Source organism: Chelonoidis abingdonii, chromosome 21 (genome assembly GCF_003597395.2).
Source record: "Chelonoidis abingdonii isolate Lonesome George chromosome 21, CheloAbing_2.0, whole genome shotgun sequence".
NCBI lineage: Eukaryota > Metazoa > Chordata > Testudines > Testudinidae > Chelonoidis > Chelonoidis abingdonii.
Window position 1 is genome coordinate 10,192,372 of NC_133789.1, and position 23,248 is coordinate 10,215,619.

Sequence of the window (23,248 nt, forward strand, 5' to 3'; positions counted from 1 at the left end):
GCGTGCTTGGGCACACGCTTATAATCACAGTGTGTTCTTTCATGGGACCTTCAAGGTCAACTCAAGTTCTTCCTCATTTGGGTCCGTTGATTTGCGAGTCTCTTTGCTCTTTGCATCTTGGTAAACATCACCTAGGACCCTGGCACAGAGACCAGGGTAGAATCCAGCCCCTATCGACTGTATTCTCACCCTAATGAGGTCCAGGCCTCGTGCAGTGTTCACATTGCTCTAGGAAATACAACTAGGTGTATTGGGGAAAAAAATCAATGAAATTGAGCTAGGTTATTGTGGCGGATGGATGGAGAATTACAGAGAAGCAATGCAATGCTCTGTCCGACTCCCACTGCTCTATCTCCGGCCTCCCTGTCTCCTCCTTTCCCCTCACTCACCCTCCGTCTGGGCAAAGGGCGAGGTCTCATCCAGAGCTTCCAGGAAATCGGCAAAGCTCAGGTTTCCATTTTCTGCAACAGAGGAGAGTGGGTCAGAGGGGGAGGGGCTGGGAAAAGCCAGCGAGACGCTGAGCGGGGCCACTCACCGTCGATGTCGATGGTTTTCAGCACCTTCCGCATCTCAGTGCTGGTCACGAGGATCCCCAGTGTGTGAAGGGTCAGGAGCAGGTCGTTGACGTGAATTCTCCCCTTTCGGATGGCGCTGAAGATGAAGCAGGCTTTCGGCAATCCTAGAGCAGGTAAGCCGGGGGACAGCGGGTCAGGGTACGTGCCCAGGGCAGGGGACACCTTCCTGCTCTTGGCCAGAATGCATGTTCTGGAGCTAGCCCTGGGGATTCAGAATCTGCTCCCAGGGGCCTGGCAATGAGAGGGACAGGCCATGGACCGATGTGCCTTGCCAAGGAGGCTACAACCCGGGCCACCAGCAGGGATAATTAACGCAACACCTCGAAGTTCCAGACCAGATTCTGGGAACCGATTCCTTCTGGCCTCCCGTTGCCATTGACGCCCAGCGGGGCACGAGGCCACCAGATCTGACCGGTCACATTCTTTCCCTGGGTCTGAGTGATGGCACGAAGCACGATCCTGCAGGGAGCTCTCTGGGCCCTTTGATACAAAAGCTGGAGCCTCTGCTGACTCACTGAGCTAACTCACTAACCATCGTGAGCCACTGAAAATAGCAGCCTCATAAGCCTCTAGCTACTAGATGGAGACAAAGAGCCCACGAGGTTAGTGTGGGTCCCACCACATGCAATGCAGAATCAACTCCTGATCTCATCAGCCAGGGCGAACACAGACTCATGCTGCCGATTTCAGTGGACTCAGACCCACTGCAATGCCAAAAGACTCCCCAGCAGCATGCAAACCGCCTGTTCATACCAGAACCAAGGGGCTGCTTGGAAAAGCCAATGGGGAGGAGTGAGAGGGAAAATCTTTGCTTGTGAGCGATGATTCAGACTGCTGCGGGGACAAACAAACACCCCGAAGCCCCAGCCTGCTGCAACAGGGCTGTGTCTTCACTGCAGAGTCACCACGAGTTCCCACCACTCGCGTTCGCTCCTGTGGCTAGAGTGGCAGCGGCCACACTGAGAAATAACATTCGCGCTGCATAAAGTGGTCGTGGTAGCTGCTGACGAGTTGTGCTAAATCCAGCTGTGCCTGTCCCTGCGATGGGCCAACCCCACCAGTCCGCACGCCAGGCAAGAGTCTGTGAGTGTGGACAGGAGTCAGGAGACAGGCAACACCTGAGTTACAGCCCAAGTTAATTCTGCAGTGAAGACAAGCCTGCAGCCCTGTGAACAGCCTGATCGAACCCAGGAAAACACAGGGAGCAGGAAACCTCCATCTCTTTGTTATCTGCAGTTTACTTCAATTCAGCCCTTTTAGGAGCACAGGAATGGCCAGACTGGGTCAGACCCAAGGTCCAGCTAGCCCGGAATCCTGCCCCCCACAATGGCTGGTGCCAGCTGCTTCTGAGGAAGGTAAGACCCCCTGCAGCAGGAAGTTGTGGATACCTGTCCCCAGGTAAAGTCTCCTCCTGACCCCCCACCAGCTAATCCCTGCTGCTTGCCTAGGGCTGGCTGGCTTTTCCTCTGTCCGTCTCCCAGAGCTTTACAAAGATGCCATTAGTCCCATTTGATAAATGAAGAAACTGAGGCACCGAGCAGGGAAGTGGCTTGCTCAAGTCACCCTGCAAACCAGAGAATAGAACCCAGGCCTCCATGTCCTAGGCCATCCGGCCTCCGCAGCTAGAGTGAACCAGCCTTTCCAACAATCGTGTGTTTTTCTTAAAGCATTTACTGTTCCCAGTTACCCCGCCCCTCAGAAACTCAGACATGATTCAGATCCTCTTCCTGAGCACGTCTGAGTGCACGGACAGCCTGTGAACAGGGGACACAGATCTGTTATTATTTAAAATGGTGAAACCCTCCCCCCCCCCCGAACCCTCCTGTCCTCTCCACCCCCCACAAAAATTTAGTTTTTCAACAAACTCCAGAAAGATTTCACCACACATGGAAAAAAAAAGAGTTCATTTTCACCCAACATTTTTTTTTTTGGTGGGAGGACGAAAGAAATTGTTTCCCACCAGCTACCACCGGCCTCTCTGAGCCGATTCAATATCCAGGGCGTCAGGGGGTAAGTGTGAGTCCGGGTTACCTTCAACTCTCTGTACAGCCCAGGGCTCATCTTCCCCCACCTCCTCGTACAGATTCATGTAGAGGTTGTTTAAGACTTTACTCCTCCTGCCAAGGAAGCAGACGCACACAATGTCTTGGCGTTGGGCCGGGTCACTGACCGCAAATGGTTCCAGGGATGCAGATCTCAGACCCCCTTGTCACTGTGAAAGGCTCACAGCCAGGCGAGGACAAGCGCATCACAGGCAGCAGCATCACGCTGAGCCGCCCTGCTCCGTGCTCTGCCAGCAGTGACCGCTGCCAAAGGGATTGGGCGGGAAGGAGGCTGGCAGGAATTCCCACTCCACGGCCCACCCTAGATGGCCCCACACAGGGCCGGGAGCAGGGAGATATGTGGATATCCAGCTGGATGGAGACTCACCAATGCAGGGTTCCCATTCTGCACCGCTGGGCGTTTTCCCACTGCATGGGGGCCGGGCAAAGCCCCACAGCGCAGAGAGGCCAGCAAACGGCTGTGGGAGCTCTCTCTGACTCTGCCCCCCAGTACTACGGCATCTGAGCCAGCTGATTGCTGGCCTTTGAACCACTGGCCCTGGGCCTCCTCTCATTACCCCGGACCACCCCGTGACCTCACACAGCTCAGCCTGCCCAGGCATTGAGGAACAGGCCGCGGGCCGGCCAGAGATGCTTCATGCCGGGCACAGAGAGGGAGTGAGCGTCTCCTGCTCCAGGAGGGATGCCTGCCGTTCGGTACCTGGGCTCCTGGGAGAAGCGCTGCTTGGAATAGCTGGGCGAGGGGGCCGTGCTCCTCTGTGGCCGAGTCCGGTCATACCCCTTATCCTCGCTTTTCTTCTTCCTCCTGCTCGCTGCTCGCTGCCTCAGCATTGTCTCAAAGGAGGGGGTGATCTGGGGCCAACAACAGAGGCTCTGCCCCGGTCAGTGGCTCATGCAGAGGCCCCTGGCCCGGAACAGCTTCCCTGGGGAGTTGCTGGACCAGTGATGCCAGCATAAATGGGAAACCTGCCCTGGACCAGGATAGCTAATGGGGGAATAAGCTAGACCAGCATGGCCTTTTAAGGGGAGTCAGGCCCAGCCTTGTCTTTGACGGACTGGCCACCCTCCCAGCTGACCCCATCGGCTGGGGGTTGGGTGGCCTGCTTCCATGCTTAGGCCTGGCTGGGAAAGGGTCCTGGGCTGCCCTCCCAGAGGAGAGAGTGCTCCATTAGCAGGAGCAGCTGCAGAAGGGCAGCTGGCTTCTCTGGCAGGCCCCAGACAGTCTGGGGGAGGTTCAGGAGGAGGGGGCAAAGGGGAAAAGCCCCCGAAAACCGGGTTTTTGGAGAATAAAACTGGAAATAGACTCTGTGTGTGGCAGGGAGCCCATCATGGGCCATAGGGACAGACCAGCAGCTTGCATAGTACAAGGCCCCCATTCACCAGTACAACTGCGTCCACACGAGGGCTTGTACTGGTACAAGGATATCAGTAAAGAAAATCCCCCCCACCTGCCATAATGATCCGACTATAAAACCAGCATGTAGCCAAGGGCTGTGGTGATGGGGGAGGTGGGGAATACAAAGAGGGAAGCAACATGAGCAGGGTGGGACCCCTGAGTACCGGGAGGGAAACTCATTTCCAGCCTTTTGGGGGCCACGTTCACCGTGTATGAAGGCCTGGGGGAGGATTGGGCCAAAAGAAACCTGATGAGGTTCAACAAGGACAAGTGCAGAGTCCTGCACTTAGGATGGAAGAATCCCATGCACTGCTACAGACTAGGGACCGAGTGGCTAGGTAGCAGTTCTGCAGAAAAGGACCTAGGGGTTACAGTGCACAAGAAGCTGGATATGAGTCAACAGTGTGCCCTTGTTGCCAAGAAGGCTAACGACATTTTGGGCTGTATAAGTAGGGGCATTGCCAGCAGATTGAGGGATGTGATCATTCCCTCTATTCAACATTGGTGTCCAGTTTTGGGCCCCACACTACAAGAAGGTTGTGGAAAAATTGGAGAGTCCAGCGGAGGGCAACAAAAATGATTAGGGGCTGGAGCACATGACTTATGAAGAGAGGCTGAGGGAACTGGGATTGTTCAGTCTGCAGAAGAGAAGAGTGAGGGGGGATTTGATAATTGCTTTCAACTACCTGAAAAAGGGGGTTCCAAAGAGGATGGATTTAGACTGTTCTTGGTGGTGGCAGATGACAGAACAAGGAGCAATGGTCTCAAGTTGTAGTGGGGGAGGTCTAGATTGGATATTAAGAAACAGTATTTCACTAGGAGGGTGGTGAAGCACTGGAATAGGTTACCTAGGGAGGTGGTGGACTCTCCTTCCTTAGAAGTTTTTAAGGCCCTGCCTGACAAAGCCCTGGTTGGGATGATTTAGTTGGTGTGAGTCCTGCTTTGAGCAGGGGGTTGGACTAGATGACCTCCTGAGGTCCCTTCCAACCCTGATATTCTATGATTCTATGAATGCTTATCTGCGCGTGCACGAGCGTGCCTGCATACACACGGGAGCAGAGGTGTTGTGTGTGCTCACGGCAGTTTGTGTGTGCACGTTGACATAAGCAGGTGGGTATGTCTGCATGTGCGTGCATGCATTGCCGTCACGTGCCCCTGCGTCACTGTCTGTGTACGTGCAGGTGTGTGTTTGTGTGCATTGTGCACTCATGGACCAGCCGAGACGGTTCTCACCTCAGTTGCTTTATCTGCCTTTGGTACCCGCTTCCTGTATCTCACGTGCCTCACTGGCAACGCCGGCGCAGAATCTCGCCTGAATTACCGAGAAACCCCCAGGGATTAGGGCCTGGGCATTATTTTCCTCCTTTTTGTGTTTCCTTGTTTTTCAAGCGGCTGTTTTTTACCCGAGCGGGGCCCAAGCAGGGACGCTGGATCTGGCCTTGTCAAACCTTGGGCAAGTTTGGGGCCCAGCTGAGCTACTAGATCCTGGCTTGGGACTGTCTGTACAACAGGCCGAACCACAACCCAACTCTAAAGAGCCTGAACAGTGGGAAAACTTCATGAGGGATCCTCCTCTGGAGCTGAACATCAGCGAGCTATTCACCGACCAGGCCAGGAGAATGCACGTTCCTCCGGCTGCAAGGCTTGGACTGGCATGCAGGTCAGAAACCCAAGCCCTCTGACTCACGCTGGGGCGAAGCCAACGGGATTACCCAGAGCTAAGCAATGGCTGACTCGGGAGGTCACTAGATTGAAAGTCACTAGATGCTGCGAGAGTCACAGCCGGGCGATGTAGGACTCCGACTGGTGGATGTCTCACAGCGTCGGGCCTGTGGCTGCAGCGGGAGGGGCCTGTGGCTCTGGTGTTGGGGTCCCCCAGTTCCCTCCCCCACGGGTGGCTGGGACGGCTGTGTGGATGCAGGCCTGGCTTGCTGCATATCCCTGGAGAGAACGGCCACCACAGCCCCAGAAAGCCGGTGTCAGCCTGCCAGCGCGTGGGAGACCCAAAGGCGGGGAGGGAAACCCAGTTACCTCTGCTCAGGGCCACCAGGCCTCAAGGACAGGAAAGCCCCACTGGCTTCAGCGGAAGGAAGGGTCTGGCTATTCCCCTCCCAGGCCTGAGTTTAACATTTGGGTCTGATGGACACACCCCTCCCCATCCCGCGGGGCTCGGCTGCTGGCAGCCACACATCACTGAGGCTGGGTGCAAGAGAAAGGGCATGACTCCAGACCCCCAAAGGGACAGATCTAGGCCGCGAGGCACCCTGAGCTGTTCTCTCTTACTTTGCTTTTGAGCAAGAGCCTCTTGGCTGCCGCCACACCTTGGCAGCTGGGGAGAACGGTGGCTTGGCTTTCCCCGCAGCTGCTCCGTGGCCGGAGCTCTGCTGCCAAGCCTGCACGACGGAGGAGCGCGGTGGCTGTGGCAGGGTCTGCTGGTCCGGCGGCTCCCAGAGCTCCATCTCTTCCTCAGCCCCTTTAAATCTGAATAAAGGGGAAAGAACGAAACATCCCCTAACTGTGGCCAGCCGCACTCCCACGTCAGCCCGACACACAGCCGCCTCCGTGAGGCCCAGAGCGACATGCCTCCACGAGGCAGTCCCTGGGGCACCCTGCTTACCCATGCACCCGGAGAGATCAGGCTGAGGCTGCCCCAGAGCTGATTCAGCCTGTTTCCCTCACGTGCCTGCTATATAGGACGGACACCTATAACTCTCCATTAGCTGTCGGCAGGATGCAGTCTATGGGTCACAGCTGAGCTGTTCTGATTCCCTCCTGTAGGGGGCAGTGGTGGCTTGTGTTCGCACAGGCACCCCACCTCCCCCTAAAGGCCAGTGCATGGCAGTTGCATGTTTAACGACCCTGCTTAGATCTCTGTTAATTGCAATCAGCAGAACTCCTTCACTTTTCACAGGTCACCAAACACCCCAGCGCCTCAGATATGGGTTTCCACTCACAACCCCAGGACGGAGCCCGGTGCAGAGCTCAGACTCCTCTGGTTACACTTAGCCCAAGGGCTTCAGGCACCAGAGTCCCTTCTGTGACTGCTGAGTCCGGGCCAGGACTTTGGGAGACCCTGAGCTGTGAGCCAGAGAGTCTGTCTGTATCCAGGGTTCCCCCTCTGGAGCGGTTTAATCCACTCCTGTCTTCTCTCCAGTCCCAGCGCAGATGAGGCTCTGGTAACCAGAGTCCAGTCCTTGCCGTGCTAATTACACCTGTCCCGTTATGGCCGGAGCTGTCTCTTCCTCAGAGCGCTCCTGGCTCCATCCCTCTGCCTGGGACTAGGAGGGTTGACTGACCTCTGCTTGAAATCTGGCAATCCTCAGGGAGGAGCCTGATGGGAATTGGGGCAAGGGTTTTCCTCCAGCAGAAACCTGGCGGGGTTAAAGCGACACCAAGCCTGTTAGAATATCCAGGGAAGGCCAATGGCCTTCAGCACCCAGGGCCCACGGATTGATTTTTGGAGCAAGCTAGAAAATGACACCAGCGAGCTGGAATTTCAGCCTGGGTTAAACAATAGCTCCGGGAGCAGGGGCTGGGCCAGCAAGGGTTAATGATGCAAAGGGAGTGGGGATCATTGGGAAAACAGGAAGGATTGTAATACAGCAATTGTCCCGTACCCTCTAGTGCACTCCTTTGTGTATGTGTTGGTGACTGAAGCGGAGGGATTCAGAGCGGCCTGGGAATTTAGATGCACGTTTCCCATTAATTCAGTGGGAGATGCCTGCCTCAACCCTCTGGGAAGAGTATCAGAGGGGTAGCCATGTTAGTCTGGAGCTGTAAAACGAGACAAAAGTAGCACCTTAGAGTGGGTATTCACCACGAAAGCTCATGCTCCAATACGTCTGTTAGTCTGTAAGGTGCCACAGGACTCTCTGTCCCGCTAGATAGAGATATTGGAAGCTACGGACTAGTCCAGCCCTGAGAACACTCACTCCCAGGTATAGGCCAAGCAGGCTACTCGCTCCAGCAGGAACTACTCTGGGGAGTAAATGATCCGGCAGCCAGTTGCAGGGGTCTGACTGCAAAGAGGAGCAGGGATCTCTGGGGCAGATCCACAGATGGGGAAAGTGGTCACCTGGCCACCACCTGGATTTCTAGAGGCTGAGGTTTTAGACCCATGTTATAACCTTGCCGTAAGAACCCCAGAACGTGCACTTCCCCCTTGCTGTGACCGGGGTCCTTCTGCATGGAGATGTCTGTATAGAAACCACCCAGTATGGGAAGCCAGTGGAGCTGGGAATTGACATGATCCATGTGTCTGGAAGGGCCCGGCCGCTTGGGGAGGCGAACAAGAACTGAGCAGGAATTTTCCGACCCAGCGGTTTTTCCATTGAAAAATGGTGGTTTGTGAAAACAGAAACAGAGCCGGGTTTGATGAAATTCCTGACTTGAGAAATGTTGAGGGTGGGGAGGGAGAAGTTTCAAAAATTGTCTGAAGGTTTCATTTCCACATTTTCAAAGTGAAAAAATATAATAATCCGGATTTCTGGCTTGCGACCACTTTTTGTTTAGAAACCGAAGCCGATTAGACGGGGAGAAAGGTTTAAAAAAAAAAAGAAGTCAAAATTGGAACAAAACATTTCAAACTTATCAAAACAAAAATGCTTCGATCGGCCCAACCCAAAACGACTTGTTTTTCTGGTTCGCCATCAGACTTTGACTTTTCGTCCCGATTTGAGACTGGGACGGGGAAAAATGTGTCCCAGTCTCGCAAATACGGACACTGGTTCCCAACCAGCCCGGGTGCGAAGTGCACTGATTCCCATGCACTGCTGGGTTGGGACGACTTGGGAGTCAGGTCTGACGCAGCGAGGACACGGTTCTCAAAGGGCTGCAGAGCAGAAGTCAGGCCACCGACAGCCACCCTCTTCGTGAAGCCCATCTCAGCAGTGTGGCAAAAGCCTCCATCCACCCCCCAGAATCTGGCCCCCGAACTTCTGCTAGGTAAAGGCGCCCATCGGCTGGGTACTTGAGGTGCAAGGGCTCCATCAAGTGGCCAGCTGGAAAAGTCACAACTCTGTGTCTCTTCCTACCTCACCTCCTGGATTTCCTTGTATTTCCCTTGTGCATTTCTCTTTCTCCTTATACATTTAGGCCCTGATGCCATAATGCTCTGCACGGGTGGACCCTTAAATCAGCACACTGCCACCTGCATAGATCATGCGGCCTAGGGGATACAGCACTGGACTGGCACTCAGGATATGTGGTTTCCATGCCCAACTTTGCCAATAGCTTCTGGTGATGCTGGGCCCCACTTTGTGCCTCAGTTTCCCCATCTGTACAATGGGGACAATGATACTGCCCCATCCTGTGTAAAGCACGTTGAGATTGGCAGATGAAAGGCACTAGATCGGAGGTTTCTGCGATTAGTTTGCATTGCAGTAGCATCTTGGGGCTCCAGCCGAGTCTATCAAGTGATCTTTAAAGTTGAGAAAACTTTTCTTTAGTTCAATTCCCATGTGGCTTGAGAAGGAGCATTCTGAAAAGTGCCCTAGAGCTTCAGGAATGACTGTGAGTGGTAATAACCACCCCCAGGGGGTGTGACAAGCTGTCCTGGCCCAGCTATTACTTCGCTGTAAATCTACGTTCCGTGGCACGTACCCAGCTGGGACAGGGGTAAACACACGGCGGTCAGAGCTCTGCCGGTGCCCCTCACTCCCGACCCACAGCCTCCTAGTACTCCAGCCCTGGGCTTCCCACGCCCAGCTCTGCTGGTGCCCCTCAGTCCTGACCCCCAGCCCCCCACTAGCCCGGCCCTTGGGTCCGCACACCCAGCTCTGCCGGTGCCCCTCAATCCCGGCCCATAGCTCCCTGCTACCCCAGCTCTGGGCTCCCTACACCCAGCTCTGCTGGTGCCCCTCACTCCTGACCCACTGCTCCCAAACTTTTCCAGTTCTGAGTCCTCACGCACACCTTTGCCAAAGTCTCTCACTCCTGATTGAACTCGGATCCTCAGCTCTGCATGGGAGAGCAGACAAGGCCCTGCCACCCAAATCCAAGTATAAATCTTTAGCACCAAACTCACTCTGGGTTTACGAGTGAGACCCCAACTTACCTTCCTGGAGCTGCTTTGCCTGGCACACACACGCCTGAGCAAGACCCTGCCTTAGGCTGGGATAGCAGACTATTGGAGGGGGGCACTGTGTGGCAGGGCTGGGCGGATGCCCCAAGGCCTACTCACCCGCCACAAGATTATGAAAATGACATCAGCTTTGGCTCCGTGCAGGGGCCCTGGGCCGTCGGGGCTCTGGACCAGGGCAGGGTCCAGAGCAGCCTTGTGACAGTCCCAGTCCGTGCCCCTCGTGAGAGGAACGTGCAGCCCGGAGCTCGCTCCTGGCTCCCTGATGTCACTGTTCCGGCCTGATGTCACAGTGTGCTGGGTGACAGAGAGAAGAGAAGCTGGAGGGGCAGATCCTGATGCCCGGCCGGGCTGTGGCCAACAGGACTCTAGGGCTCTGCCCTCTTCTCACTGACCTGAACCTGGGAGCAAAGCAGTGCAGCCCCAGGACTGTCCTATCTACACCTCACTGTACCCTGGCCCCAGGGGCCTTTCCAACAGACAGGATCTGTGGCCACTCTTGCTGGTCCCTGTGCTCACCCCAAAACATCCCACACCCCTGGGGCCAGGCTGGGCACTGGTGCAGGGCCTGGTGTGTCATTCCTGGGTCGCTGCCTAGAAGCTAGTCAGCTTTGCATGGCCGGGGTGACCCAAGCAGATGGAGCAGGGCTTGGATCTGGCCCTGAGCTGCCAGGGCGATCGCAGCGAATGCTTCCCGGCTCAGCAGCTCCCCGGGGTCCTCGCTCAGGCAGTGCGGTGTGTGATAGCTCCATCCCCGTCCGAGGAGTCAGGCGGGAGGCCTGTGAGGAGCCCAGGCGGCGTTGAAAGGGGCAGCTCTCCTTTGTGGGACAAGGACGAGGGCTCATCCACCTTGGACGGGTGGGCTTCCCTCTCCCGCTCTGACCTCCTGGCTCTTCCCCTAACCCACTTCTGGAAACCCCCAGGACTCCCAGAGGGCCCATAAACCTGGTTATCAGCCTCCTGCCAGTCAGAACAACAGCTGTGATGCCAGCTGGCCACATGCCCACTGATCACAGCTGCTGACGCCCCTGCAGCTACTTCTACTGGTACTGACAGCTTACTGAACTCTGCTGGCAGCATTGCATCAGGCCTCACTCGCTTCCCTTTAGACCGTATGCAGTGCTGCCCCCCTGCCAGCTAAAATGCCCTCTGCTTTCCTCCCTGGCCTCTGCTCCTTTGGGCTCTCCCCTCCTGGCCTTGAGATGCTGTTTGAGAGTCACCGTTGCCTTTTTGGGCTAAGTCTTGGGGGCATTTATGCCACTGGAACCGTACAAATGGCTGTCGAAGAAAATCCTCCACAGAGGAAACACCCTTGAGGAGCACCACCCATCCCTGGCAGCTGGTTGATTGAGTCTGGGTGATTATCCCTGCAAATCACTATTGTGCATTGCCCCCAGCCAGGTTCAAATTTCCTTTGCCAGCCCTGGGGCCTGACTTCTCATTAGACCCAGCCTCAGCCAATCTCCCCTGCAGCAGACCCTGGAGCATTTCCTCCTGAGCAGCATTCAGCTTGTGCCGTTAGCTGCTGCACCCTGCTGAGACAGGGACTGCTTGACTGCTTGCGCCTCTTCTAACCTGCTATCTCCTGCTTTGTGAGGGGGTGACACACGCCTCAGGTTTTACTGCCACGGCCCCCAAGGAAAATTGGTCTCTGAGTGTCCTTATCTAAAGCCTCATTTGCAAAACAATAGCGGCCCAGACGCTCACTAGATGGCTGCCACCCCTCCTTCTTTGCATGAATCGCCTCCAGCTGCTGCAATTCTCAGGTTTTCCCTTAGTGCCAGTTTTGTAAAGGGGACAGGCCGCTCACCAAAGAGAAAGCTACTCACAGGACTGCAGGCTGGGCACTGGCTGCTTTCTTTAACCGCAGCCCAAGAGAGTGTGGGAAACTCCCACTGAGCAAACAGGAGTTGGGCGGGGGAAGCATGGCTCCAGCCCATAATTACCCAGCTAACCTGGTTACCCCTATCATGACCGTTCTGCTGCATGGACTAGCTGTTTCCAAAGCTGTGCAGTGTTCATTAAGGGTAAGTCGTTTTGCAGGTTCCACACCTTTGCTATCAGGGAGCGGCCCAGCAAAGCCTGGGGTGGAGAAGTTATAACTGTAACCATTAAAGACAGTGCCTGTGGACCCAGCAGCTGATTGACACAGGATCAAGAGATATGCTGCATAGTGTGGGTCCTAGTCCCTGTACTGCTTTGACACAGGCTACAGGTTTGTTTCACCAGCAACTGAGAAAACCAGTCAGGTGCTAACCCCCTGGCTAGGATGCTGCTAGCTGTGGGGGTCCCCAGGCTGTCCCACTTCCCCGGCTCTGAAAAGTCCCAGTGGCACCTACCCCCTGGCATGGCCACACACGGAGACTGGGAACTCACCTCTGACGGAAGAGCCCAGGGGAATTGGTTTGCTAAAGCCGAAATGGGGACTGCTGAAACCTTGCATGGAGATAGGCCAGAGTAACACAATGAGGCAGGCTGCCGGTAGCTTGCCTGCCCGGTAGCCGTTGTTTAGAAGGGCCATGGAAGGGTTCCGAGTGCTATTTATGACGTAGTCTGTGTCCATTGGAAACAAACACACAAAGTCCCTGCGCAGGACTCGTCCGGAAGCTGACTGGGGACTGTTAAGGCCTCCGCTCAGGGTGTTCAGACAATTGCCCTGCGGTTTAACTGTGTGTCATGTTTTCTGCCCAGGCCCGAGAAGGCAGAACGCTGGGTCAGTGCAAGAAGGGGAACTCAGTACGTAACATTGCCTCAGCATCTACGCCTGTTTCACTCTTCTCGCGCTCCACCCTCTCCATCCCAGGCCACTTGCTGCAGAGAACCCCAGGGTCAATTTGACTGGGTGCAGCCAGACCCTCACTGCCAGGGCTTGGCACCCGGCGGCACAGCCTGGTGGCCCCTCTGCTGCTGTTTGTCCCCCAGAATCTTCGCTTTTAAACGTCAACATTGTTAATGCCGGGATTGCTCGTGCAGGAAAGGAGGGGACGGTCGCAGATCTCCCCACCCGAGCAGCAGGCCGTGAAAACTGCTGTCCCAAGACCTGCCCCTCATCGCTCTGAGTGGCCACTAGATGTCCCCACCGTTCTGGCCCATAACGCTCAGCAGAGATGCCAGTTCCTGCAGACCAGAGCACGGGGTGAATGTCCCCTGTGGCTCTGCCCCAAAGTTTGGAGCATTTGAATCTGGAGTTACACTCCTTAGAGGGGCCAGAAGCCAGATGCAGCCTGGCATGGCAGGAGCAGGGGAATCCCTGCCCACCTTGTGCTTCCCTTTTCTTTGCACCTCAGGGCATTTCGTTCATCTGTCCCTGGGGCCAGACAGAGCCTGATCCCTGACTGGGGCTTCCCCAGCCCCGAATAAAGAGGCAAGTGGATGCAGGGAGCAGTACGCATCAGGGCTCTGACAGAAACAAACCAACCCCAACCCCCAGCATTTCAGTTCCAAATTTCCTTTCAATTCATTTTTTAAAATTGGCCCTGGGCAAAACATCCCGGGCAATCCAACCTCATTCCTCTCCCACGTTCCGTTTCGCTGAAACTGTTGAAAAATTCACTGTCTGACCAAAAACTATTTTTTCCCCGACTTTTTGAACTTGCCACTGCCTGCCCAATTCATTATTCTCCCAGCAGTCATCCCCAGGAGATGCCAGCGCTGTCGCCAGGCGCTGCCCCCGCAGCCTGCAGCTAAAGACCAGACCCTGGTTAGTGCAAAACTTTATTTGGTGCTGTATGAAAAGTCTGAGGTTGGGCCGATCTCAGTTGCGCCGTGGGGAGACCCACACTCCCCTCCTCTTCCCAGGCCTCGGGATCTTACCCTTGTTCTCAGCGGGCATCAGAGCCCCACCCCCATTGCTCTGCAGGTGCCTCTGCGAGATCAGGGGGCTCCTTGTGCCTAGCCTGGGTTGACGTTGTCTAGACTGCAAAGGGAGGGTACAGTAGCTAAAGAGGAGGTCGGCATGGGTACCAGTCATCTCTGCCCCGTGCTGCAGGCTCTGGGGGTTGCAGCTGCTCAGAGGGAAGAGCTGGGGTGTAGCTCCTTGCCCTGGCAGGAGGGGGCAGTGCTGGTGCCCATCCAGGGCAGGGGACAGCGTGTCTGATTCTGCCGCTGTTTGGTCTGCAGAGTAGATACCAAGAACTCGCGGGCAGCGCGGGGTTCCAGGCACGACCTGAAAACAGGCCTTGGCTGCTGTCCTGCATGGAGGGGAATTTGCTCCCCAGCTCAGGCCTGGAAAGCTGACAATGTTCCCCCTTCCCTTGCCCCCCCAAACCACTGGTGGGGGTGACAATCTCACGTATCCTGGGTGGAACACCATCCAGCTGAGGATGTGAAAGCACTTTAACATTCACTCACAAAGCCCTGCAAGCCACTGGAGAGGTAGGTACGGGCCAGAAGACCCATTTTTGGCAGATGGGGAAACTGAGGGCCGGCATGGTACAATCCAGGTCGTGCAGGGAGCTGGTGGCAGAATCAGGAGGAGAACCCGTGTCTCTTGCACTAGCCCCGTGGCAGGAAGCTCTCCCCAATCTTTGGCTGCTGTTCCAGGGAGAAAGAGAAGAGGTTGTGTCCCAGGGGCCGATTCCCCGGTGTCCCACTTCCTTGCAGTGATATTTGGCCCCAGGCTAGTGGCTGGAGCACCCCCTTATTCGTTTCTTTGCCTGACTACTAGCTAGCACTTCCCAGCGCTGGATTGCAAAGGCGCATCAGCATCATGGTACAGAGGGGGAAACCGAGGCACGGGGTGGCCCTATGTGACACACAAGGCTACTTGCTGTGGGTTGGAAATCCTGGTGGATCTAGACTGGGGAGGAGCAGGTCTAGGGGAGCTGGTGTCACAGCCCCTTGTGCTCCCCTGTGTCACAGGTGTGAGAACTGACACAGGCGTCTCGGCAGAGCCGATGCTACAATCATCTGCTTTGTGTACAAACGCAGCGGGGAGGTGGAGGGGGAAGCAGCACACGGCCTGGTCAGGGCGTTCTCGGGGTCGTGTGGTTTCTATCTTCCTAGGAAGCAGCTGGGCCAGAGCCAGGAGCCTGTGATGGGCCGGGAGCAGGTCCGATGTCCCTCCAGGGCAGCGTTTTCTGCTAGCGGGCCAGGAGGGGGAGCAGTGCTGCCCGGTGGGGGAGGTGGGTCCAGCGCCCAGGCGGGGCCAGTCGTGTGCAGAACGTGCCCCACAGGGACTCCCGGCCAAGGAGTTCAGAGCTTTTCCTTGCTGGCTGGAGAAAGGCAGGGGACCGGGCTGAGGCCGGGCTGTTCTCATCCATCCTGCGTCAGGCTCAGCCGCGAGCAGCCCCATCTCAAAGGGAGCTCCCAGTCCCCACGGGCCAGCCCACACGCCCGCTGCAGCGAGGCCAGCTTCTCCTTGTTCCGTGTGCAGAAGGGCAGGCCGGGTCCACCCCCAGGCACGCCGAGGTAGTGACGGGACAGTGGCGTGGCTGGAGAGGCCCAGCCTTGCGATACAGTGGAGTGACATGGACACCAGGTCCTTGGCGCCAGCTGGAGGGATTGTCATTAAATTACACAGATGCGCCCACGCTGGCCCGGCTGTAAACGTGAAACGTCCCTGCTCTGGAGCGGGTCCCAGGGCCGGCGCCGGGGGAGGGGAAGGCGGGCCTCCTTACGAATTCCCGCGGTATGTGATGTTCGTGAAGGTAGAGGTGGCGCCTTTGTATAAGGGGTTGTTGGCCTGTAACAGAAACACAACAGATGTCGTGTCACACAGCCCTGCTCGCCAGCAGGCCACAAAGCACCCAGGGAAGGTAAATAGCATCATCTCCCCTTTATAGATGGGGAAATTGAGGCCTCCTGACTCCACACATAGGCGCCGACTCAGTGAGTGCTCCGGGGCTGGAGCACCCCCCCTCTGCCCCACTCCAGCTCACCTCCACCTCTGTCTCCTCCCCTGAGCGGGCTGCCGCTTCCTGCTTCTCCCTCCTCCCTCCCAGTGCTTGCACTACTAAACGGCAGGGAGCTGCGGGTCGGGATTGAGGGGCACCGGCAGAGCTGGGTGTAGGGAGCTCAGGGCTGGGCTAGCTGGGGGCTGCGGGTTGGGATTGAGGGGCACCGGCAGAGCTGGGGGTGGGGAGCCCAGGGCTGGGGTAGTGGGGGGCTGCAGGTAGGGATTGAGGGGCACCGGCAGAGCTGGGTGTAGGGAGCTCAGGGCTGGGCTAGCTGGGGGCTGTGGGTTGGGATTGAGGGGCACCGGCAGAGCTGGGGGTGGGGAGCCCAGGGCTGGGGTCAGGACTGAGGGGCACTGGCAGAGCTGGGTGTAGGGAGCTCAAGGCTGGGGTAGCAGGGGGCTGAAGTTTGGGATTGAGGAGCACTGGCAGAGCTGGGTGTAGGGAGCTCAGGGCTCGGGTAGTGGGGGGCTGCAGGTAGGGACTGAGGGGCACTGGAGAGCTGGGGGTGGGGAGCCCAGGGCTGGGGTCAGGACTGAGGGGCACTGGCAGAGCTGGGTGTAGGGAGCTCAGGGCTGGGGTAGCTGGGGGCTGCAGGTAGGGACTGAGGGGCACTGGAGAGCTGGGGGTGGGGAGCCCAGGGCTGGGATACCAGGTCAGCACCGTGGGCAGTGAGTTTTGCCCAGTGTCCAGCTCTACCCAGGCGGACAGGATCACTGTTACCAGCACCACTATATTTCAAAGAACGGGGCCTAAGAATTTCATCAGCCTCTCGTGCCCTGTGGGGGCCTCTGGAGAGGTGCAGAGCTGCTTCGAACCTCACGGTGGGGCGGGGAGGGAGAAACGATCTTCCACCGACCCAGCCGCCCCCCTGCCCCTTTGGTGCCGAATTCCCCGCACTCCGTGTCTCAGCCTTTCCAGCCGGGCCGGGCCGGGCGCAGGGATGGAAAAGCAGGAGGAGAGTGAGTCAGAAGGACGTGCTGGGGACGAGCGCTCAGAGGACGGGGGAGGCCGCTGGGACAGTCTCTCCTGCACACGTGCAGCCCTGCTGACTGGCATGTATCCGGAGGGCAGTGCCCCACAGCCAGGCTTGGGCTCTCCCTCCCCAAGGCCCTTGATCTTCCCATGCCAGCACCCTTCCTGCCAGAGCATCTCCTGGCTTCCCAGCACCTACCCAGGTCCCCTTTGACCCGCCAGGCCCAGATACTCAGGGCATCTGAGTTCCTGCTTGAATCCCCCACGTTGCCCCGACAGAGGGGGGGGGGGGGGGCACAGCAGCCGAGCGCTGTCACGCCCCCCCCCACCGTGACGGGGGAAGAGGAGCGGGCTGCCCACCTGACCCTTACCGTGTCCCATTTCGCCCGTGACCTCTCTTCCTCGAACTTGGCGAACTCTCGTCGGTCGTGGACGGTGATCAGGAGCTTCCAGATGAACAGGGCGACCAAGCCGATGAGCAGGATGGCCCCTGCCACCAGGAGCAGAACCATCAGGATGTCCGGCCCCTTGGGACAGTCTGGCAAGGGAAGGAGGGAATTAGTGCTTGGCCATTCCCTGCTTAACCCAGTGCATCTACTGGAGCTCAACAACAGAAGAGCTTCTTCGGCCAGCAGCAGTAGCGGGTCTCTCATCCTGTGCTATGAGAGGGCAGCATTTCACCTACATTCAGGGGCGGGTCCAGCACTGAAACAGCCCCCTTGAGCCAACAGGTGAGGTTTACAAAGGGGCCTGAACCAGCCTGGCACCCAAATCCCCCTGCAATGCACCGTTGCTCCCTTTGGCTCCTTGGAACGCTGCAGACGATGCGTCTGCAGGGCCAGGGCACTCCATATTATGCAACCTTGGGCCAAAGCCTGGATATTCCCAAATGTCTTACGCTGGCTTCGCATCCCACAGCTAGAAATGCAAGGGGCACAGCCTGCAGCAGCAGGGACAGTCCTGCAGGTCCCTGAGCCTCTCTGCCCTGACTGTAACGGGAAATCACAGACTATCAGAGTTGGAAGAGACCTCAGGTCACCTAGTCCAATCCCCAGACAGATTTTTGCCCCAGATCCCTAAGTGGCCCCCTCAAGGGCTGAACTCACAACCCTGTGTTCAGTAGGCCAATGAGCTATGATCCGTAACCACTGAGCTATGATCTGTACCCTGCCTCCCAGGGTGCTGGGAGGGTGACTGTGGTACAGACTGGGAGGTGCCCTGATGCTCTGAGAACAGGGGCCAGGTCATACATCTGGCTGGGATCTCCCATCCTCGAGCCAGCCGGTCCCCTCTCGTTAACCTGCTTTCCTCCACACGCCTGATGGGCAAGGCAGCTGGCGATCGCAGAGGACACGGGATGCTGCCTGGCACCTGCTCTCCTTGGGGAACAAAGGGCTCCAGGGCTGGGGGCAGGGTAGGTGGAGTTCCCTGGCTTCTAACACCCCCTGACAGGCAGCGATTCTTGCAGCTTTGCTCAAGTTTCCATCTGTCTGAAACTCCCTCCCCCGCACCGGGCAGGTTGGCTCTGCTCCGAACCTCCTCCCCTATCCTGAGCCGGCGTCTGCTAACACCTCCTGGCTGTCTCCGTGTCTGAAGGAGGAGGGGACACACCCACTCCCCAGCCTCTAACCTGACGTTCAACGCAAACAAACCTGAGCCACCTTTGCCCTCCTGTCTGTCAGGCCCGCGGGGCCCAGCCTGGCCCTCGGCAGCCAGGCTGTAATTACACTTGGCAGCTGCTTTCCTGCCTCTGCTTTCCAAGGCACTCGGGGAAAGGCTTGGGATGCCGGCAGCCCCCTAGGATGGGATGCACCAGGGCAGTGGCTGCCTACTGCTTGCGGGTCTGCGTGGGGCATGGTGTTATACCCCTCCCATACAGGGGACAGTCTGCTTCTGTCCATGCCCAAGGCTGGGGCCGAAAGCACCCCGAGACTCCCCCAGATTATGCTGCAGTGCAGAGGGGTCAGTGCAAAGTTGAGGAACCCCAGGCGTTCCCTGCACGGGGCGAGGTCTCTCCCGAGCTCGGCCCCCCGACATGCGCCCACTGTACTGAGCTGTGGAGACAAGGCAGGGCCGTGCCGGGGGAGACAGCTGGTCTCTGCAGCCCACGCTGGCTGCAGAGAAATGCTGAGCAAAGCAGCAGCACGGGGAGATGGAGACAGGAAGTCCCTGTGCTGAATGGCGTGAAACAATCCAGTCACGTTCTCACTCAGCCCTCTCAGATGCTCAGGCCCTGAGCACACCAGCCAGGACAGGCAAATGGCGGCTTTAAATCCTGCTGCTGGTGTATGTTCGGGCAGACCCCGTGGCTAGTGTAACACGTAGAGTGCTCCGGCTTGCTCCCGCCATGCCGTTCTCCTGGCCGAAGGCCAGTCAGCCAGGTATCCCCCAGGGGCTGGTCGCGCTGGCAGAAAGCGGCCGCAGCAGAGCCCAAGGGGCCGAGAGGTGCCAAGACTTTCCACCCCCCACGGACATCTGGGGAAGCTGATGGACCTGAACTCAATACGTGGGGCCAGTCTGTATAAACAGGGCCTGGAGGAGGAAATGGATCATGTCCTAGGGTGACCAGATGTCCCGATTTTATAGGGACAGTCCAGATTTTTGGGTCTTTTTCTTATATAGGCTCCTGTTACCCCCCACCCCTGTCCTGATTTTTCACATTTGCTGTCTGATCACCCGAGCGTGTCCACAGAGTTTCTTTGTTCTGTTGCTCATGTTTCGGTTGCATTTGCCAAACACAAGGGGATGGGTCTTGCTTTCCCGGCGGCGCGAAGCATGGAAGGTTCCAGCTGTGTGACAGACACCAGAGCCCACCCAGGCTCCAGCTACTGTGGCCCGAAGCCGCTCCTGAGCCAGGGCTGCCAGACACGAGGCAGAATCATTTCAGATCATCATATTCAGTCTCCAAAAACAGCCAGGGAAGTCCGACCACAGAAGGGCCTGTAGCCCCTAGGGCAAGGAAAGGCTGTTTGCCACCCGCAGCGCGGATGCTGGCACGTAATGTGGGCTAACTGCTCAGTGCTAGTCCCTGGGATTTCCCAACAACACCCAGCAGCATTAGGACTCTGAGCATGCTCCTAGTCAGCATTGGGAAACAACATGGTCTAGTCCTTCCCTCCAGGTGTGTGTAAACACCCTCCCCTGTTCGGCACTACTGTCATATAAACAATACCAGAACTGAGCTAGCCTGACTCCCTGGCTCCTGCTTTATTCATTAGAATGCCTCTTGCCTTTAGAAATTAAATCCACATCACCCAGCTATGGGGAGATGTCCTAAGCAGCCCCCCTGTGTGCCGTACCCCACCTCCCTGGGGAACCTGTCGGGGATGATCGCCAGTTTGCTGAATTCAGATCTTGGTTGGTGGGCTGGATCTGGGCCTGTCTCCAACTCTGTCATGAGCTGGGGACCTGTGTCTCCTGGCCGAGGGTGAAGGGGGGGTCTCAGAAGTGGATTAGGATAAAAGGGCAGATGTAGGACAGAGAATTAACCAAAAGGGGGAGAGAAGGAGCCCCCAGAAGAGCTGGACGACCAGCGGAGCAGCCACTGGGGCACCGGATGTCAACTGCTCCCCGATTCCAGGGTGAATTCCCACTGGCTGCACCGCTTGCTTCTCAGGATCCAGGGAATGGCACGGGGCGCGTTCAAGGAAGAAGGGGGAGCATGAAACCTACACCCCCGCAGCTCAGGTCCTGTCCCTGCAGTGTGCCATAAACCTCCCCCCACCGTACGGAATAAGCCTGGCCTGAAATTCATACCCTGCCTATTATCCCTGGCCTAGCTGCTGTCTACTCCCAGGGCACGTCCGGCCCGTGATCACAGGGCGTGAAAGCAGCTTGGGTCCGGAGCTGTACAAATCCTCCCGGCACCCTGGGCTCCGCAGCTGCCGCAGCTTCACTGCTAGCGGGATTCAAAGCTGTCAGCTCAAGCTGCCGTCCCACCCTGTGAAACCCGCCCAGACAGGAAGCAGCTGTCCAGGCTGGACAGAGCCAGGGCAGCCGACCTGTCCTGTGGTGATCCCATCGGCAGCTGGGCTCCTCCGGGGCCTGGCTGCGTATCCCCCGCTTCCAGCAGCAGGAGCAGGACCAGCCCGGGGCTAACCCTCCTGGGCCATCGCTCGCTCCCTGCCTCACCTGGCTCCTCGATGACGTAAAGGATGGATTTCCCGCTGGAGTCCTCATAATACTGAAACCGCACCACGCAGTCATTCTCATCCTTGTAGGTACAGTTCACTGCATCTTTACCTGTATCACCTGCGGGGGGCGAAGGAGAGGCTGTCAGCCCAAACCGTGCGCCCTGGGCGGGGTTAAGCGGACGCTGCCCCACTAGGCAGAAAGCGAAGCTGGGGCCGGGCCTGCGAGTTCCCCCATAGGTTTTGTCTAAACGGGGAAGAAGGCCCTAGGCTGAAACAGGAGCTGAATCCTGCTGTGAGATCCCCTGAGCACTGGGGTTATTACCGAGAGCCCCGGACTCGCTGCTCAGAGCAGCCACTGTTGCGTGGGCACCAGGATCCCAGCGCTGGCTGGGCGTGGCCGAGCAAGGTGTGAAATCCCCAAGGGCACCCACCAGGCTCTGCTCCTGTTCTTATGGATGGCAGGGCCCACCTCCCACAGAGCTCAACGGGAGTAGGACGGGGCCCCAGTTCTGCAGTCGCTTTCCTGGCCAGCGCCGCGGGAAAGGAGGCTGGGGCTGGCCACATGGGGCGGAACGATGCTCAGCGGGCAGGGCGCTGAGCTCTGGCTGCATTAGGCAGGTGGCCGAGCGGAGGTCAGGCAAGGCCAACAGGTGCTAGCGACACTCAGTGGCAACAAACGCTGATGATCCACCACCCTGCCGGGCGTTCTCGGCTCAGCACCAAGCAGCCGACGTCGGAGACCCCGGCTGAGAGCCCAGCTCCTCCCGCGCTCACCGAGTTGTTGCACCAGCTCGATCTCATCACGGCAGGTGTAGCTGCAGGTTTGCTGCTCCATCAGCGTCCCCCTCTCGAACTTCTTACACTCCACGCAGTCCCTGAGGAGGAGGAGGAAAGAGTGATAAAGGACAGGAACATCAGGGGATGTTGCAGCTCCAGGGCTCTAGGGGAGAAGGGTCCCCCCCAATCACTCCAACTGCCTCACCTTGTTTCCCTATCCTCTGTCCCTGCTTCCCAGCGAGGATCCCCTGTGCTCCCTGATGGGGCCTGCCACTGCCACTGCCACTGGTCTCGACCCTGCCTCCTGCCAAGGCCCTGGGTGCGTGGAGGCTTCCCCCAGGGATCCCAGGGAGGGGGACCCTGATTCTGACTCTCCCACGCAGGAGCGACCCTTTGCCCTGCATCCACCCTGATTTCACGCTGGACAATCGGCCGCCTCATGGCATCAGGGTCTCACAAACCTGCTGCCCCGCCCCAGATTGTGGTCGCAGTACTCCACAAAGTCTAGACCCTTCCCAATGAGATGTCAGCCGGACCCATGCACTGAGCCCACGCCAGCGCCACCCGCTGAGATCCCCGCTGCCCAGACCCCAAGTGAGCAGCGCCAGCTCTGCCCGCCCCAGCCCCACTCACTTCTTGATGGTGCAGGCGTCGGGGCAGGTGGGGCACTTCTCGCAGGTGTCCCCGTAGGAGCCGGCCTGGGTGCACTCGCATTTCCCGCACTGGCAGTGGCCGTGCCCACTGCACACCAGGCTGTTGCTGGACATGCAGGTGTCGGTGCGCGTGGTGCAGTTACAATACTCCCCGGTCCAGTCCGAGTCGCACAGGCAGTCCCCGCAGCTGCACTGCCCGTGGCCTGCGGGCGAACGCAAGGGCGTGAGGTGTGACCCCACGCCCGCCTAGCCTTGCCTGGCTTCCCGGGGCCTTGGAATATCGACAGGGCTGGGAGACCCTGGAAAGCGAGGCGCTAATCCAGGCTGGGGCCTGCCAGGACCCATCAGGCCTGACCGCCCCACACAGCTCTGCCAATGCACCTCGTTCTTGACCGGCGCCACCCTCTGCTATCCCAGTCCCCACCAGCAGCTTTGCTGCCTTATCCTGGCCTGCAGCCCCCGCCCCCCCCCGTGCTAGTCCCAACGGGCAGCCACAGGCCCCCTGTTGACGTCCCCTGACGTTGCGACGTGTCTGTTAGCCGGGCCCTTTGTAAAACAAACCACTCCGCTGGGAGCTGAACTCCACAGCTCATTGCAAAGCTGCCTGGAACTCTGCCCCAGTCCGGTTCCCCGGGGATGGCGGGAGGCAGCGCCGAGTTTGGGCCACAGGGGGTTTCTCTGTCAGTTTGGAACGAGTCTAGAA

At 57.9% G+C, this 23,248-nt stretch overlaps 1 protein-coding gene across 1 annotated transcript in view; it reads right to left on the minus strand.

Annotated features, from left to right (window-relative positions):
- Positions 1–13,813: 13,813 nt before the first annotated feature.
- ITGB3 (integrin subunit beta 3) overlaps positions 13,814–23,248 on the minus strand; it is a 40,598-nt gene continuing 31,163 nt past the window's right edge. Inside the window, exons 11-15 of the mRNA XM_032805500.2 lie at positions 22,526–22,748; positions 21,890–21,990; positions 21,114–21,233; positions 17,354–17,520; positions 13,814–15,796 (exon numbers count right to left, since the gene is read on the minus strand). Of these exons, the coding sequence (XP_032661391.1) occupies positions 15,728–15,796; positions 17,354–17,520; positions 21,114–21,233; positions 21,890–21,990; positions 22,526–22,748 (680 nt within the window). The 3' untranslated portion in view covers positions 13,814–15,727. The remainder of the gene's footprint in view (positions 15,797–17,353; positions 17,521–21,113; positions 21,234–21,889; positions 21,991–22,525; positions 22,749–23,248) is intronic.